Below are 19,596 nucleotides of genomic sequence, written 5' to 3'. Positions count from 1 at the left end.
CATCACCAATTGTTACATTTGCTGTTTTTACAGCTGTTTCCATGAGTACGGTGAGTTACCGTAAAAATAATGTAATCTCATGGAATTTTCCCACAAATACATGCAAATTACAGTACTAAACTGCTAACATCCTTTAGAGTTTTTTACTGTTGATTTTGCAGTACTAAGCTATGGAAATGACTTCAAAGGCTAACAGTGCACCCTCGTTTTGAACTGTATGTGTCGTATGCACCTCGGGCTCCCCAGAACAATATGATAACCCCGGCTGTTTAAAAATGAACCCCATCCTTAAGATCCAAGCAATCATGAAACAATATCTTGACTTCTTTTTTAAAACTTTTACATTTTTTTTTTAAAACAGGAGAAAGCAAAGCGAGGGAAGTAAAAATAGACAAACCGAAAATAATTCCAATGATCATAGCAGTAAAAGAGAAAAGTTGAGAAAATAAGCAAGATGAAAGCCACAGTGATGACTCTAGTTGATGTTCTATTTTCATGTACGGTCACAAAATAATCCAGACAGTGAAAGAGAGCTGAAATTGAGATTATAACAGAAGTGATGTTGCTACTAACCATCCAAGCACTCAAGAACAGAACTGAAATAATGTCTTACAACAGATATTAATTATCTCTTGTATGAGTATTCCTGTTATTAATTAAACAGCTGCCGCAGAGATTTTACATTATGTGTATTGCAGCAAATTTTATGCATTGATAATAGATTGTAATACATTTTCAATACAATTATGCTGAGCAAAATTAGAATAGCTAATGCATAACACTCAAATGTTTAAATACTTTAGCACTGCAGTTTTTCCCCGCTGAACAGTTAGCCTTGTAAACCTCTATCTACTCTGTGAAAGGATGAGGAGTGTTTTCATATGAATCCACATAACCACCGCGGACCCATCTGGGTGGTATTAACTGCAGGACACAAATCACAAAGGCACCGTTCCACCTGCTCCTCTCCTTCTTCTCTTTACGTCGCCAATTTGTCTCTGAATTCAGCCTCTGGTCGCACAAGCATTTCTGTCATTTATCCTTGTTAAAGATTCTGCACTGCTCCCTTCGCACTCCTCTGTTGTTATCTATTCTCTTCCTTCTTGGCTTCGGTGGTAGGTGCCTTCTATATTCTGTCATTTACCCTCCCTCTGTGCTACCCTTTCTGAAGCCTTGCACCTGATATCTTTCTGCTGTGGTGTTCCCCCTTAAACCTCTTACCAAGTAGAATCGAGCATGTGAAGAGCTGACATGAATTCCCAAGGCCAGAATATCTGAGTGACATGTGGAATGGACTCAGTGAGATGAATTTCTGATAGCCATGTGTGCGTGTGCATATGTGCTAGGGTTAGTGGCAGTAAATAGGAGCTGTCACGGAAGTTAGAATTGATTTCTTTCCTATAAAAGAGATAACATGTTCTGTGAGCACAAAAGCAACTTGGGCAGACAAAAAAGCCAGTTGCACGCACACTTTGTGGGATAGCTGTGTTGCATTTTAATTTTGTGTGAAAGGCTTTTTTGGGTTTTGTTGTTTGTTGTTATTATGAATAAAGTGAGTCCTTAGCAGGGAGTCCAAAGTGTTTGTTTGATGGATTAAAGCTCAATCTGCTGTTAAAGAATGTCCTTGCTGCAGGGAAAGGAAGGGGTTTTTATGCGTGTTCGTTTACAGGTATGCAAGCCCGTGTGTTAGTGGTTCCTGTGCGTTTTAACCTCTCTGTTATTTGTCATCCTCCCTTTCAGAGGTCCTTTCGTTCCTTCAGTAACGATGACCGCCACGTCATGGCGAAACACTCCACCATCTACCCCTCCTCTCAAGAGCTGGAAGCAGTTCAGACACTGGTATCCACGGTCGAGTGTGCCCTCAAACATGTCTCTGATTGGCTGGATCAGAGCAGCTGCGAAGTCCACAACCAGTTTGACAGCCAACCAGCAGACAGCACAGAGGAGGACGACCCTGGTGTTGAGCCCAGCGAAGAAACTGAGGATTCAAGTGATTGCTACAGGTAGGCAGAAGAAACGCACAGTGGGCTTTAATTCATAATTTTTGTTGATGTTTTTTTCAGTTAATGGATTATTTTGTCACTCAAACACAAAATAATTATTTTGTCAAACCTACAAACCATAACCAAAGACGTTTAATGTATTACATCAGCAGTTCGGTAAATATACCTATGCCTTTAAAGCTCACTAAAAACATTTTGACACATGAGCTTCGGACAACATCAGCATAATAATAATCAATCAAGTGTCTCACTACTAAAAATAAAGTTAACATGGGTCTATGCCTGGATGGAGCATGCAGGAGGCATGGACACATGACATCCATGCCAATGCTACTACGGACAGTTATCTGCTCTATCCTCTGAAATTTGCATTCTCACATTTGGTGCCTCCTAAATGAGAGTTCACTCCTCTTTTAAACACTAAAGTGTCAAGTGTACAAGTTGTGGATTTAGTTTAGGTTTTGTACAGAGGAAATGACTTCCTAGAGAGATGTCATCACTTACTTTGAGCCACCAGGGACTTTAGAAAAGATAAGATTGTTCTATCTCTCCACATGTTGAGGAAATTCTGTGGCAAATAGCTGCATTTTTAAAAAGAAAGGCACAGTTGAGAAGCCTGAATTTCTTCATTCTTACGTCACATAAACAACTTTAGATTTGTTGTTTATTCTTCTTTTGCAACCTAGAGTACTGAGTCACTGACAAAAAAATGTTGGCACTTATTAGTGTTGTTTACTTCTCACAGAGACTGTTCATGCTAAATACTTTTTTATGCAGAAGGAAGAAATAAGTTAAACGCACTTCTCTGAGGTAGAAGGAGCATATGTTGCTCAACAGGAAATGAAACGGCCTCCACTGGGGGCTCCTTCTTCTTGAATCTTTTTATTAATGGTTCAGTAGTTTTCATTGATATCTTGAATTGCCTTGTCTGATCTTATTTTGCTGTGTGAATTGGAATTTTAGTATTTTAATCTTTCAAACACTTTTGTGTTTGTTAGAGATTCAGATATTACGCTGATGAAAAGAGGTTTGGATCTCCCGTTGAGTCGACTTCATGCCTGCAGTGCAGTTCTGTTTGTCAGGTCTCGCACAAAATTGTAGGTTAATTTTATAACAAGGTTATTTTTCTCTTTCATCGTATTTAACTCCCTGAGAACTAAGCATGGATTCTGTCTTTGATATTTACTAGTTATGAATTAAAATGTTCATATGCACATAGCTTAAAATCTCATACAAGAGAAGACTTTATATATTTATTTATGTGTTTACAGGGAGTCCAGCGGTGGCGGCTTGTTGTGTGGAGTGATGAGGATCGGCCTAGTGGCCAAAGGACTCCTGATCAAAGGCGACATGGACCTGGAGCTGGTGCTGATGTGCAGAGACAAACCCACACAGACATTGCTGGACACTGTCTGTCACAATTTACCCACACAGATTGAGGTTAGAGACACACACACAAATGCACCGAGGCATGCATGCTTCTCTTGTTTTTTCACGTTCACCTTTAATCTTTGCATTAAACCCACAATCACATCGGTCTGACAAATGTAATCCAGGAATGCACTATATTTACATCACACTCTTCTTCAATGTCAGAAATTAAGCCGTTTAAATAAGCTTCTACATTTTCTTCCTGAATTCACCAGCTCTCACTGTGTTGTGCTTGTGAGTGTTGAGGAGAGTGTCATGAGTGGTAGCGTGAGCATAAGTAGACAAGTGACAGCAATATTGTCAAGTGAGAAGGTGAGAGGTGTTTGAGTATGTATGAGTCATGTGTGATTAATACTCTCGTCATTATGTCAGTGTCACATTTCCTCATTAATAAGTCATGGCAAAGAAGTAAGGTCCTGACTTTCACACATACAAGATACACACACATACACTTACAAACACACACACAATACAGCTCTCTGAAGGACAAGTATCTCTTTTTTACAACCTGTGACTTTGACCCCTGTTTGTTTTATAATCTAGGACTTATACCATCTGTTGTTTCAGTTGGGTTACACACCATTTAAATTATTTCATTTGTAGGATATACATCACTGCAGCCTGGTGAGGGGCTCTGACTGGAAGGGAAGGATTTAGCAATATAACAACAAATGTAGGGAAACACTTTCCAACGTGGCTGGCAAGTGCAGAAATTACCCAATAAATAAATAGTGCCAGAGCACAACCTCTCTGCTCACAATTACATTTTGAGGTGGAGATGGAGAAAAAGAGCGTGTGTGTGTGTGTGTGTGTGTGTGTGTGTGTGTGTGTGTGTGTGTGTTTCCTGTGAGAAATAGTCTCATGTTACGGCCCAGTGACCAGCGATTTTGAATTTCCCATCAGAGCCAAATGGGATGTAGATGGGCCCTCTGTGACTCACTGCTCATTTAAAGGGCAACTGGAATGTAGACATAAACCCAGATATACTTGTTTTTGTCACTTATAAAAACTAGGTAGCTTATTTTCCTTTAATGTTGTTTTCTAGACTTAATCTGGCTTAATCTTGTCAGCTACTCATGGCCAACTCAAGCTTAAATTTAGCTGAAGAGGGTAAGGTCTGTTTTGGGCTATTACAAAGACTTGAATTCACTGTAATTTCAACCGTTACAGTACACTGAGACTTAAAGTGCACATAACTGTGGCTGACTGGTTCACAGAAGGCAGGCAAGAAAATGATTGGACTCAATTAATGATGCCAGAATTGTGTTTGACAGCGTGAGAGTTCGACTTGTTGTAAAGAACAGACTAGCAGCCCGAACACTCAGGAACGCAGGCAAACAAGCGAATACAGATCTTCCTTATTTAACTTACACATAAGCTTTATTTGACATCCCTTTATTCAATATTTTTAATCACCCATGACTGTATATGCTTCATCTGGGCCTCTGTGTGTACTGATCTTTGCATGTCTTGTAGGTGATATTAAGCGTGTTAATTTGTTTAAGTTTGTTCTATACAGTACAGGTGTGTTAAGTAACGGTTGTGGCTGCTGCGTATGCTGACATGAACATATTAGCATAAGTCATCATGTCATAGTGCTGACCAGCGAGGTCAACTGTAATTAATTTCTTCAGAACGAAGGTTGAATGAGGCACAGTGTGCACATAGAGAAACAAATGGGTGTTGAGAAAAATACATAAACAGTGTCTGCAAAACTTATACAAAAGATTCGCCAGATTTCATCAGATATTACTTGATATCTGTGTCTTCAGTAGATTTTACAGCTCTTCCAGAGTTTTATATAAAGGCTATTTGATAATTAGACGCAGAAATTGGGAGTCTATATTCTAACCTGCCAGTGATTTGAAAAAAAAAAAAAGGAAATATCTTTTGAAGGGTCCATGCGATCTTTCTGTCTTCTTACACAGTCAGTTCTGTGGTCAGAAGTATCCCTGGGTGTTTTTATGATGTCCACAAGACTAACTACCATCACTCATTTATTTTCACATAAAAACTTCCCCTTATTAAATCTCCTGTCGTACCTAGTGATGTTGTTGTGGTGTGCTTAAGCCGCACAATGCTGAAATATATTTTGCTTCTTCATCTGTGCTGTGTCATATTGTGGCCTTGGCCTCTTGACTATCGAGTTATGTCTGTTGACACACAACAGAAGCTGACAGAAGAGAAATATGAGGTCACAAGCTCGTTGCCTGAGGCGGCCATCTTGGTAAAAACGACAACAGAGCCTAAACTCACTTTGAAGATTACCCTCACCTCACCGGCCATGAGGGAAGATGACGGGGAAGAAGAGGAGGAGGAGGAATTGGAGGAGGAAGAGCAGGAGCTGGAGAATGGGGAAGAAGGAGAAGAGGTGGTGGAGGGGGAAGTGGAGGAAGAAGAGGAAGACCCAGAAAGCAAAAATGGACAAGGTAGGAGCATAGGAATAGGAAAGTTGTTCTCTGTTTGGCCACACCCAGCACATGCACAATCAATTGGTCTTTGTGTTAACTATGTATATGTTATTAGAAAACTCCACATTTTTTGTCAGACAAGAGGTTTGACCTCATGAACTGATGCTGACACAGGACAAGACAGGTACAGGCAGAGGTGGGTAGAGTAGCCAATCATATTTCAGAAAAACAAATACTCAAGATGAATTTTTTAAAAATGTCGACATTATTTTACTGATTTGACAGCCTGCTACACGGTGATCCAGGTTAGTTGCTTTCAAGTGTGTAAGTAGAACTTTCTTCATATGATAGAAAACTAGTATTACACAGTGCTTAGAGTCGTCAAAGATGACAAAAAAAATCTCCACAAACAAGATGCTGCAGACAAAAATATATAAATGTCAAAGCAAGGAAGCATTAATAATGATCTAAACCCCTGAGGATAGCTGGTCCCTAATCTAGGAGCCAAGAAAAATGCTCATTCACCACAAATCTCAAACTTTAAGTGGGCCAAAGCCAGGAGCTGTGAACCTATCAGTGGCCAACAGGCTGCTAATAGGTAGGAGATCAAAACAGCATTGTTCTTAAGAAGTAGTGAGTGGATTAACAGTTTTTAATGTCACTCCTGATTTTCACAGAAAACCTGTGTAACAAAATCGAGGTGATAAGAGATTAAGCAGCTGAACTTTGGAACAAGTGCAGCGACATCTTGGCTGGAACAAGTATTAAGTGTATTACGATAGCCATTAGTTGATTCGATAGAACAGCGTTTGTTTGTTAAACCTTTTGGAAAAGGGAGACACAGTTTGTCAATAATTCTTAAAGGAGAATTTATTTTAACCTGGATCGTTTGTCATTAAGGTTGTAGAGATTTAGGGTAGCAAGGAGCCACACAAATCTGGCAACTCATCAGCTGACCAAATCATTGTTTGTGTGTAAGGGCATGGAATTTTATTAACATTACTCTACATTATATACACCAGTAAGTAAAGATGTTTTTAAATTGCATATAATTTTCCTTTCCACTGTCGCTAAGTACTTGCTTAAATGGGGTCGTTTGATTTTTGTTTTTTTTCTCTGTATTATTGTAGGATCTTTACTTTACAGTAAGAAGCACCTTGAGGCAACTGCTGTTGTGATTTGGTGCTATATAAATGAAATTTAGTGAATTTTAAGTAGAGAGCTTTTCTACTCTATGCCCCATTCACAATAGTACTTTTTTTTGGCAACCAGGAATTGAACCACCACCCTTCCATTTAGCAGATGACCTGTGCTACCTCCTGAGCTACAGACCCAGTAGTGCAGCCCACACATTGACTGTTCGTCAGTCTGTCTGGTTAATTTGAATTGGAAAGCCAAATTCCAAGAATAAAGGAGAATAAAGTTTGGCCAGTGATGTTTTGTCTCTTGAATCTGCCACTGTAGCAGCAGCAGTTTGTCATGGCTTGGTTTTAATAAGATATCAGACCTTGTTGCATTAATGCCTGAATTAGTCCCATTATCCAAACCAATTATTACAGAAATATACTGCTCCAAAATGTTTCAGTTACTCTAGTTACTTTATGACATTTTACAAAGTAATTAAGTAAAATCGAGCTGAAAGGCTCTGGTGTTGAGTCTGTAAACAACCCATCCCCATTCCCCTGTTTTCATGTGTAGCAGTTACTGGTTGTAATTGGTTGTGGGATGTAAGATTGGGAACCAAGGCCAGCGAAATCAATAAGCAGCCAGTAGCAAGCTGCCCATCTATCCTGTGGCTCTCATCCAACTAGACACTCAGGTCTCAGAGAGAGATGAGCGATAGCACGAAGGTTTGCCGTACATCATTCCAGATGCCTCGGCATGATAGAGAGGACCCCTCGTATTTTCTCACCAAGGGGAACACATCGGTTTGCACACATGTTCACTCAGCTGCAAGGAGGAGGAGGAGGCCACACACACACACACACACAGTCATATTTTGTAAAAATACCTGTCACACTGGATATCTAACTCTACAGATTTATGGCGATCATATTTTAAAGTGCAGGGTCAAATACTTTTCACATTAACACATGCAACAGCCGGCATAAACACCAGTGGTTTAAGACCAGTGGCAGTGCCTGTTTTAGCTCCGTTTAGGCTTGTCAGGAAATGATTAGCAACATATTAGGGAGATTAATTATCCCTAAAAAAATTTGTTAACAAAAACTTTCCATGTTTCCACAAATGCAGATTGTTTCCATAAGCTCTAGCTGAAATGTTAGACGGGTGAATTATGTCTTCTCAGCTGGTAACAGGTGATCATTTATACAGTATTTTCCAGTCACTTTAATCCCATTTGGGAATTGGGGTTAATGTTAGTAGGGTTAATTTTATACATTTGACAAGTTACATTTTTATGCTACAGATAAATATTTTATTGAAGATATGCACATGTTTTGCATGCATGTGTGTGCTTTACTCACTGATGCAGCTCACTTGCTTTGTGTGGTAAAGGGGGGGGGGGGGGGGTTCACTCCCTTTTTTTTTTATAAATCTCCCTCTGTACTCAGTTATAAAGGGTAATACAGAGAGAGATAATGATAAAAGAAGAGCGCTGATTGAGAGAAGAGGGGGAGGACAAGCGAGAAGAGAAAGACTATTGATCTGCTAGTAGCTGAGCTGTCCAACACACAGCTGGGCCCAGTCTGACAGACCTTAGGATTTACCGGGACACGTCACACTGAAACATAGATTGCACACTAAGGCATGCCATTGTCAGGAAATGCTACACTGCATTTTATAACACAAGATAAATGCTTTCACTCCGGCACGCATCGGACGCATTTGACATTTAAAATTAATACCTCTCGAGGCTAGGATTTTCTTTTTATGGGAGACTGATGAGAAAAATATTTACCTAGTTGTGTTTTCATAGAGCCCCAAAGGACTCTTTAATGTGTTTTATTTTATCTCCAGTTGGTCCCGCACACAATAAAACCTTCTTTGGAAACCCCATGTAACGGCATTCATTCATACACAGCTGCGTTTGATTCAGCTTGCCGTGCATATCACAGACTTTGTGCTGTTTCTCGCGTAGCAGGCCAGTTGAAGCTGCACTAACCCAGCAAGCCCTGTGTGTAGGGCAGCATGAATCAAATGCTTACATATAAAAGTATAATGCTCTACTTTTACCAACCATGATGCTCTGACTAAACCCTGCCTTGATCCCTCTTGTGTTGTGTTTGTCTCAGACTGGGTCAAACTATCTTAGATTTTTTTTCTTTTCCTTTTCAGTTCTACTTTAGGAGCGCTTGATTCTGTGTTTGCCCAGACAGGTTGTTGAATTGCTTTCTCTGCACCATCATTTTCTCTATGAGCCTGTGAAAATCAAGTGCACCTTAAGTAATGCAGAAGACAAACAAAACTGCTATTTTGACTCCTGCCTGGTGCAGACTGGATCAAAATAAATAAAATCCTTGTCAAATACATAAAGGAGAGATTGATTTACATTGCTGGGCACAATAAAAATGACTCGATATGCTCTAACTGTGCTCACACACAGTAAATCAAACACTCCTTAGGTATTTGTTTTGTGTATGTCTGTGGGGGGGCTCTCCATCCCACAAAGTTGTCTCTTCTTTTGTAACATTGGTTGCTCTGATGGTTTTTTTTAGCCACTGAGTGGATTTAAAATACTAAACCGCTATTCAGTAGTTTGTGCAATTTTCAACACATCTCTTTCTAGGATAGACAGTAAATTTATGATAATATGTGGTGCAGTCAACACACATTTGACTCATCCTAGTGTTGAAAATGGCACTCCATTTAAAGAGTGAGGAGCCCTTGATGGGCATCCATTGCGGATCTGTAATCCGTGCAGCGAGTGAGCACTTTGTACAAGGAGAGAGCAATTTTATGGCATGAAAAGCACCTTGTATGTAGCAAAAATATCCATGCATGTGTGTGTGTGTGTATGCTCGCACACACGACTTCGGGTGTGTCTGCGTACATTCACGCGCGCAACACTCAAACACACACACTCAAAGCTGACGTGTGTGTGTTTTACGTTCTCTATATTGGGTTGTTATTGTTTCGTGGCAGTGTTGGGTGCTGCTGCGCAGAGAGTGGAGGCTGAGGAGGAGGAGGAGGGGGAGGTGCTGGATAGACACAGATGTCTGTTGGCCCTGGCAGCGCTGCGACACGCCAAGTGGTTCCAGGTCGGCACCCACTCACTTCCTGTCTTCGTGCCCGATGCTTATTGTAGCCTGACGACTCACCCAGAGAGAATAGTCAGATAGAACTATACTGCCTGTTATGCACACCCAGGGAGTGTAAATGTACTGATTTTACTAAAATAGTAAAATTGAATGTGTATGTTAGAACAAATGCAAATGCACTAATGTTTTCTTTTGTCCTCTAATTTGCATTTTCAGTTTGCAGGATGTTGTTTTGCAACATCATGGCAAAAAAAGCCACTTTATACATACCTGCTCCAAAAGTTTAGTGTAGAGCTGGAAAAGGGTGAGATTAAAAGTTTTTTGTAAAAAAGTATCGTAGGGCTACAAAAGCAATGGTTGATACTTGTTTTTCTTTTTGGCAATTATGTGAACCTGCCTGCTCCGTACAACATGTCAGTGCTTCCCTTCAATTCTCCTTCCATACCCCTTCCCATCTATCTCCCGACTCATTTACCTTATTGGCAAAAAGAAAGAAGAGGAAACAAAAGAAAATAGTGGTAGCCTGTGTATATTCTAGAGACAAACACAAAACACAAAGAAAAAATAATAATAATGAGAAATAATAATTAACATATATGTTCAGTAAACTAATTCAACATCTTTCGCGACACAGAGTTTTAGAAAGATCCAGTCACTTCCTTTTGACTGTGGCTTTGTGATTTTCTGCAGGCGGTAGTCTGTATGTGTTTGAACAAATACCACTGCTCCTATACTCAGTTTGTTCCCTTTTCTCCTCTCCTTTAATCTTCCTCTTTGCCTCCCTCTGTCTTTCCCTTCCACCATCTCAGGCTCGAGTGAATGGACTCAAGTCCTGCGTTATCGTTCTCAGGATATTAAGGGATATGTGCAATAGACATCCCATCTGGGAACCTCTGAAGGGATGGGTGAGTGTTGTGCTCGCCTTGTTGCTCCTGTGTTCAATTACTTATCATCTGTAAATCACGTGTTTTATGCTAAAAACTAGGCAATGTATATAAATGAAACAGGTTACAAATGGAGCTACTTGTGTAGATGGTTTAAATACACTCACTGGATACTTTAATAAGTACACCTTGCTAATGCCAGGTTGGACCCCCTTTTTCATTCAGAACTGATTTAAGTCTTCATGGCAAGGTGCTGGAAACATTTCTCAGAGATATCAGTGCATACTGTATGACAGCGTATTGGGGTCACATAAAGAAAAAAATGTTAGTGTTCATTTTGAGAATAAAGTTGAAATAATATTTTGAGAAAAAAGTCAAAATGCAGCGATTAAAGCTGTTGTTTGAAGTCAAAGAACTGCCACAGCTGCTACACCCTCTACAATGATGCCTTTTGTAGATACGCTATTGACATTGCACTTCACACTCAGTCTTAGTGACATGAAAACTGTTTCTCTTTTAGCACATAAGCACAATGTGGTGATAAATGTTGAAACGATGGTGCAGAAAGCTACATCTAGTCAGAAGGAAAAACTGGGGGATAAAGTTGTTTCACAAATTCATCTACGTGAGGCATTTTGTAACGCTTATATCAGCCCTAGCAGTTGTTTCACTTAAATCTCTACATTTTGACAATAACAATATTTTGAGTTTAATCTGGAAATTTTGACTTTATTCTCCACATTAACAATAATATTTTTGTTTCTTAATGTGACCTTCATGCTCCTTCATAATACATCACACAATAGCAGCAGATTTGTCGGCCACACTTTTTTCTTATGTTCTGTGGTCTAATTTTTGGAGATCCCATACAAACTATAGCCTCAGTTTTCTGTTCTTACCTAACAAGGGTGGCATCGGGTTCCTGCGGCTGGAGCCCATCTGCTCCAAAATTCAGAGTGTTGTGCATTCAGAGACACTTTTGTGCATATCTCAGTTGTAAAAATTGGTTATTTTGCATTCCCTTTCTATCAGCTTAAAGCAGTCCGACCATTCTCCTCTGACATCAACAAGCCCAGCCAAGCCCATTTCTTTAAAGTTTACAGATGGTTGTGTGGAGAAACCCCAGTAGATCATCATTTTCTGAAATACTTAGACCAGTCCGTCTAGCATCACCAACCATGCCACATTCACAATCACCTAAATCAACCTTCTTCCCCATGCTCAGTTTGAACTCGATCAGGTCTTCCTGACCACGTCTACATGCCGAATGCACTGAGTTGCCATGTAACTAATTCGAAATTTCTGTTGAACGGGTGTACGTAGCAGCAAAGTGGTCAGTGAATGTACCTTTTAATGACATATCACCCACATTTCTCTATTATTGCATGCTTATCTGTTTTTATGTCAACTTTTTTCACAGCCCTTGGAGCTTATCTGTGAGAAAGCCATTGCCACCTGCAACAGACCCCTTGGGGCAGGAGAAGCGCTGCGCAGAGTCATGGAGTGTCTGGCCTCAGGCATACTGCTCCCAGGTACTTGGTGTGGTGTATTCATGAAGGAATTTGGCTACATTCACACTGCAGGCGAAAGCGCATCAAATCACTTTGAGCGTTCACACTAGAGCGCGTTTGCTGTCGCATTTTATTTGTAGTGTGAACGAGCATACAAAAAAATCGGATTTGATCAAAAAATTGGAGTTGAACGTAGCCTTAGTGACTGCAAAGATTTGAGTAGATGAGGATGTATTTTCATACAGTTTTCTGGCATTTCTTACCAGGAGAGCTAAATAAAGTTCTTAATGTGGGTAGATGAGGAGATATATCACAGCTCTGCTTGACACATTTTTGAGCAGTTTTTAAGAGAGGTCGAGACATTATAAATGACCCAGCAGAGCACAGCTGTCTGAGGCAGGTCATCATTATTATTATGGAAGCATCTTAATTAGAGCTAGCTTAATGGCTTCTTTGCAAAGTGTTCTGCATCACTGGGTAAAATTGTCTTTGAATAAAGCTAATTTACTTTGGATCAAAAACCAGTGTTCTCCTCTCGGACTGGTGCTTTTCAAGTGCCTACTTTGAAGGACTGAAAGGAGCTATTTAAAAGTGGAAGAGTGGAAGTTTAACAAACTGCAAATAAAAAATAACCCATTTTAATTCAAAGGGAAATGTATGCCACACTAGTAGGAGAATGTTTATTTACCTACAAGATGTTTTTCTCCATTCATTTTAATTCTCAAGATTTTCACTGTCTTTTAAAGTCAAGCCCAATTAAATGCTGCTGAGCTGCACCGTCGGCACAGAAAGTGACAATGACTGACTTAGCATGTCTGTGTGTCACTTCCCCCAGGAGGCCCAGGTTTACACGACCCGTGTGAGAAAGAGCCAACAAACACACTCGCCAGCATGACTGACCAGCAGGCTGAGGACATTACCTTCAGTGCACAGGTACACACGTACAATGTAGTTTAACTATGGCATTGCTATCACCCAGTGCTTCTTGCCCTGAGCTGGCAGTGTGTGGGAATCACTCAGCAATATGCCCATTAGCAAGACAGGAAGATCTCATTGCTGCCCCAACCACTCATTCTGCGAGCACACACACACACACACACACACTTACATTCAGTCACCAGAAAGAGCTGTGTGGTGCCGCATTTTAATGATTGGTGTGGGAAGCTATTGCCATTGCAAGCCATAAATCCATCTCTGACACCTCGAGGACAGTATTTATGCGCGTGTGGTATTTGTGTGTGTGTGTGCGTGTGCCGTCATGTCCTTTGACACACACACTTGAGCGAGCAGGGCAGCCTCTGAGCCTCGTGGCTTAGTGAATCTTGCCGTCCATTTCCTTTTGAAGGCAGCCTGGACGAGGCTGGAATGTCAATGGGGATAATTGCATTGGAGCAGATACAAGAGCAGATAGGAGAGAGGGAGCTGTTCTGTCAATGAGCTGCACCAGGTGTCATTAATATCTGAGACACTCTACCCCCCTAATAGATTTATATTAGCAGAGTCTCTATGTGCCATTTGGTTATCTGTTTGTGTAGAATAGGGATGCATGTAAGACACTGAGCATGATAAGTTAACATAAAGACAAATGAGTCATTATGGTTGAATTTGGGTACAGTTTTGGTGCTTTGTGGTGCAAGATAAGAAAGTGTTTTGAGTTTTTTTTTTTAAATTGTATATTTAGAAGTTTGCCCATGCATTATCCAGCTTTATACTCCTATGTATTGCAGATTCACTTAAGTACAAAATGTCCATTGTTGTTTAAGTTAATTTGTGTTGTGACAAATTAACTTAAAGAACTGTTGTTACTCCTCATCGGAACAGTTCTTCTGTCTCAGATATTCAGGATATAGCAAACAGCACAGACAGTGAGTTATCACAGAGTAAAGAGTGAAGGAGCTTCTTACATGTGTTTATCGACTCTAGGCTATACATAAGTTAAACATTGTAGGATATTTTGACTCTCTTTACTTAGACTTAAAGAGTACCGTATTTCCCGGACTACAAAGCGCACCTAAATATTAGCCGCACAAGCTAAAATCAGGGGAAAATCCTGTTTTGTACATACATTAGCCGCACCTGACCAAAAGCCGCAGGTGTTTCAATGTTGACTCATCATATGTAAGAGAATATGCACAAAGGGAATTGTCAGGAAAGAGATGGCTGTTTGGAGACATCACTTTTATTAATATTTTGAAAAACAAGTTATGGGTACATATTTGCACATGTAGTACATAACAGTAACCTACAGCACACCAGAAAAATAGATTCGGACTACCTTTTAGGCTCAGGTGCAGTGACACGGCTTTAACAAGAAGAAAAGTCAGTCATTCACCACCATCTTTCTCTTCTTCCTACGCACTAAAACCACCAAAGTCCTCTTCTCCAGTGTCGGATACAAACAGGCTCATGATGGCTTCGTCATCCACTCTCCGCTTCTCTCCTTCGTTGTCACTTTCAAAACCAAAGAAATCCTCGTTGTCAGTGTCAGAGTCAAACACCCTCAGAAGGGCCGTGGCGGTGTCCTCCTCTCCATCATGCAGCAGTCCAGCCCTTCAAAATCCGTTGGTGATCGTGGATGTTTTCACACTTTTCCACGCTGTCAGAATCCACCGGTGGAGTTGGGCATAACTTGCTTTTTGGGCATAACTTGCAAGTTTATCGCCGCTCATCATCCACGACTCCCGCTGAACGCGTAGCGCTACTTTGAAGTTTGTTTTTCGCGCTACTTCGTAAGGCACTATGTTGCCTGGCGGACGGACATGTGACTAACATACCACTCTTGAACCCCGATCCTTCCGCCAGGCAACGTAGTGCCGTACAACAGCGGAACACACAAAACAAATCGTCTTACGATATGACAAAAATCACGGACAATCCATAGAAAAGCCGCACCTGACTAAAAGCCGCAGGGTTCAAAGCTTGTGCAAAAAGTAGCGGCTTATAGCCCGACATTTACGGTAACTCCACCAGTTGCATCCTTTTTAATGTTTTATACTGTTTTTAAAATAATTTAATAATGTTTTATAATGCTAGTAAACATCTTGAATACTGCACGCTGTGCCTCTGTTGACATCAAATCTGTCTTGGTTCAAATGCGTTTCTCAGCTTTCATCATCTTTCTTTTTGTGTATGGTGCGTGATTTGTGTTCAACAGCATGCTCTCAGGCTCATGGCGTTCGGACAGATCTACAAGGTGTTAGAGATGGAGCCTCTTCCCTCAAATAAACCATCGCAGAAATATCCGTGGTCTGATAAAGAAGGTGTGTACCTTTTTTTATTCCCCATTGCTGCTCTGCCTGCCCGTCCAGTTCTAGATCAGACAAGGCCTTGGCTGTCTTCTCACACTTGTCATGACCTTTCTGGGTGGATTATGTGTTTTCTATGCACTTCTGTAGCACTGCCAGCATCATCAGAAAGGCTGACATATTAATCATAATAAAACTAGCTTCAGTGATGTAGGTATGTTATATACATTTTTTTCTCAGTTTTTTTATTGACCCTGTCTCCAGTGCCACACTAAGGATTTTAGCTTTAGTGAAATTGCTTTAGGTTGTGCATGCTTTCTGCAGGAAAAAGAGAGACTCACAGAAATCTCATAAGATCTTGAGCTGGCACATAGCCAAAGTGACTTTCGTGGAAAATCGAAAATCGGCCTTTTGAAATTTTGATGCTGACATGGAAAAAGCATTTATGGATTAAGGTGCACGTAGGGCACGATCTGGTATGTCTTCCTCATTGTTTGACTGTTTGCTGGTCTGCCTGTCGGCTCTGTTTATCTTCTCTGTGTGTTCATCCGTCCTGTGCTTGTTCTCTTGTATCGTTTGTTCTCTGTGACATTGCCTTTGTGTGTTTTTGTCATACACAATTGCCACATGTGTAAGTCGACATAAACATCTCTTGTATTTAGTGATTGATTAGTAATTCTCTCTGTGTTTATCTGTGTCTCTTGATTTTAGGGTTAGGTTTGAAGAGGCCATATGATGATGGAGCAATGGATGACAAGGACCTCATCAAGAAGATGAAGAGGAATCTAAGAAAAGGTACAAGGAGGAAGACAAATCTAATATTGTAGTCTGCTTGTTATATTTTAAAGCCTAACAGTGTATATGATTCAAAGTATGTTATATTAGAAAATGTTCTTTCATCATTCGATTTTCATGATTTTATCTACTGAGAAGCTTCGCTTATCTTCACCTTGTCTCTCTTTTATTGCTCCCTTCCTCTCTTTTTCATTCCTCTGAGACACATCGATGCTATTGATTGTTAACATTTTAGTAGGCCACCCAACCATTCCTAGTATTTTCTTTGTACAAGGAGAAGAGGAACCATAGCTAATCGAGGCAAAGAGGGATTTCTATATATTGGCAAAAAGGAGGAAAGTGATTAAAGGCACCTTTATTCCTCATAAAAAAAACTTGGCAGAATACTGAAAAACATTACAAATTACCCTGATTTTTCTCTACTCTGTCCAATTTCAGCTTTTATAACTTTTGCATTACAGTTTTTAAATGTACCCTGGCTTTATGTCTTACTATTATTCTCTCTTACCTGTTTTTGGCCTTAGTCCTGGACAGTAAAGCCATAGACTCCAACCAACCAATGAACGCCCTGATGCGGCTGAACCAGATCCGGCCAGGGCTGCAGTACCGCCTGCTGTCCCAGTCAGGGCCGGTTCATGCTCCAGTCTTCACCATGTCTGTGGACCTAGATGGAACAGTTTACGAAGCCTCTGGATCCTCTAAGAAGACTGCAAAGCTTCACGTTGCAGTCAAGGTAAGCTTGATTTCTGTGTTTGATTACATTTGTGTCTTTATGTTTTTTAAACATGGTTGGTTAGAAATGTAGCCTCACAGCAAGAAGGTTCTGAGTTCAACTTGCTGGCTGCTGTCTTTCTCTTTAGCAGTTGCATGGCCACAGGTGTGAACGTGAGTGCGGGGGATGTCTATATCTCTATATGTTAACCCTGTGGCAGACTGGCATTGTGTCTAAGGTGCAGCCCTCCTCCCACCACATGACAGCTGGAATAGGCTCCACTAGGAAGAAAATGGATGGATAAAATAACATATAGAGAACAGTAAAAATAGTCTTAATAATTTCTAATGCCTCTCGCGGTTGCTGTGACTTAATGTCTGACATAAGCATTCACTTGGACTCAAGGATGAACTGGCTAAAGGTCACTGTGACCTCAAAATTGCCACTCAACAACACCTTTGCCATTATTCAGTGCCATAACTGAGGAGCAGAAGATTTAGATGGTGAACACATTTTACATTTGATCAAATGCTGAAATAGTGACACTAATTTTTGGGGACCACCTATTCAAGTCTTCAGGCCACATGCCATATGAGTCTGGACGAGCACGGATTTAAACTCCAACTTGACAGGTTGGCAGTAGCCTGAGGCCTCAAGGTGGTAATTTCAGTTGGCTCCCTGAAAAATTTCATAAGTTCCAGCTGACGCCAAACCTGTATGGCTACAAATATGTTTTTGCCTACCTATACCTGCTGATGTGTTTGTGTGTGCGAGGAAAGTTGGAGGTGGGCAAATCCATGTAATCCCAAAGTGGTTGTGAACAAAGAGGCTCTCCAGAGCACCGAGCTGGGATAATCCGCTGTCCGCTCCATTCCCATAAAAGGCTCTTTCTCCCCACCTCTCCTTCTTTTCTGTTCTCCTTCTTGCTCACTTCCTTTCTCTCATGTGCTCATCTTTTGATCTCTCTTTCTCGCCTTCAGTTTCTTTACCTCCTGCTCTCTCACATATACTCTTACTATAGGGGCTGGTTGAGCAGCTGTGACACAATCAACGTCCTTCCCTCCCTTCTTCTCTCCCTGTCTGTGTGCTGCTGTCTTGTCAAGGACTTACATTAAAGTGATATGATACTCAAATCAGCTAACCATTGTACAGCTGAGCCATTAATACTGCAGTATTCCTGCCTCAAGAAGAGATATTGGTTGAAATAGATTCTCAGCATGCTTCTTTAATTCAATCTTTTTTGCCTGATTACACTAATGCAGTCTTCTCAGAATGAAGTGATCTGACGTAAAGGAACATAAGTGAGTTCATCAGAAATCATGTTCATATTGCAAAAGCAATGTAAGATTGTTTGATTAGTCACTTTAAAGGTTTTATTTTTTATTTCGTTGCTTTAATGCATATTAGCCCTTTTAGGTGTCTTTGCCTGCCTTTTTCCTTCCTTTCCTACCTTTATTTTTACTTCCTTGCCTTCGATCTCAAGGTTCTCCAGGCAATGGGCTACCCGACTGGATTTGACTCAGACCTGGACCCCATGAGTTCAGACGAGAAGTCGGACAGTGAGGGGAAGAGCGAGACCTCCTCGCACACTAGCAATAACCCAACACACTCCTCGGACAGTTCCAACACGCTTGAGGTAGGGAATGAGAAGTGTGTGTCAACAAATGAAAGCACACGCTTAGTTCAAATGCTTTTTTTTTAATCTGGTAAAATTTGATTTGAGCTACTGAAGCATAATAGGAGGTCAGTGTGGTTTAACATGAAACGCACCTAAATCACTGACATTTTCATACCATGCGTCATCTCCCATGTTAACTGTCATATTTGTTATTTTATAAATAAATGAACCCACTTTTAAATTAAGTTACTTTAATACCTTTTCACTCTCCAGGTGCGAACTCAGGGTCCCATACTGACAGCGAGTGGAAAGAATCCTGTCATGGAGCTAAACGAGAAGAGAAGAGGCCTCAAATATGAGCTCATCTCTGAGAGTGGAGGCAGCCACGACAAACGCTTTGTTATGGAGGTGAGAGAAAAATGTTTTTGTTACGGATCTTGTCAAAAGCAAAAGTTTAAAAAAAGAAGTTGCCTTTGAACATTGCCTGCTTTTTCAGTCCTTTTCAGTCAGTCCAGTTTTATAAATCCATATATAGTTATATCTATATATATGCACTAGCCTTATGGCATATGGGTTGTCTGCTCAACCCAGTAAGGAATGCCGGTGTCCCAGGTCAGGCTGTGTTAAAAAAATGTGCTCATACCAAATATTGGCATTCATCTTGTTAGATTTGTAAAAATTCAGTTTTTACCATATATATTATATTTCTGTTTGTGTTTGCACATTTCAATAAATCAGTGCACTTATTTCCTATCAAAATACATGT

General features: G+C 40.5%; 1 protein-coding gene across 4 annotated transcripts in view; it reads left to right on the top strand.

Moving 5' to 3' along the window:
• Window positions 1-19,596, top strand: part of strbp (spermatid perinuclear RNA binding protein) — a 104,792-nt gene that overhangs the window by 71,198 nt on the left and 13,998 nt on the right. For 3 of the 4 annotated variants that reach the window (XM_085279262.1, XM_085279261.1, XM_085279264.1), the window contains exons 4-15: window positions 1,741-2,003; window positions 3,275-3,443; window positions 5,605-5,863; window positions 9,950-10,065; window positions 10,875-10,970; window positions 12,370-12,481; window positions 13,296-13,393; window positions 15,615-15,720; window positions 16,417-16,500; window positions 17,025-17,233; window positions 18,696-18,848; window positions 19,104-19,238. In XM_085279262.1, coding sequence (XP_085135388.1) covers window positions 1,741-2,003; window positions 3,275-3,443; window positions 5,605-5,863; window positions 9,950-10,065; window positions 10,875-10,970; window positions 12,370-12,481; window positions 13,296-13,393; window positions 15,615-15,720; window positions 16,417-16,500; window positions 17,025-17,233; window positions 18,696-18,848; window positions 19,104-19,238 — 1,800 coding nt within the window. Of the gene's footprint in view, window positions 1-1,740; window positions 2,004-3,274; window positions 3,444-5,604; window positions 5,864-9,949; window positions 10,066-10,874; window positions 10,971-12,369; window positions 12,482-13,295; window positions 13,394-15,614; window positions 15,721-16,416; window positions 16,501-17,024; window positions 17,234-18,695; window positions 18,849-19,103; window positions 19,239-19,596 lie in introns of those variants that run through there. The other variant, XM_085279265.1, reaches the window with a different exon arrangement.

Source organism: Mchenga conophoros, linkage group LG7 (assembly GCF_057382185.1).
Source record: "Mchenga conophoros isolate Kocher_MC1m ecotype Shallow Benthic linkage group LG7, M_conophoros_male_GT1.1, whole genome shotgun sequence".
Lineage (NCBI taxonomy): Eukaryota > Metazoa > Chordata > Actinopteri > Cichliformes > Cichlidae > Mchenga > Mchenga conophoros.
Note: the sequence above shows the minus strand (reverse complement) of the source record. Positions and strands in the feature narration are given on the sequence as shown.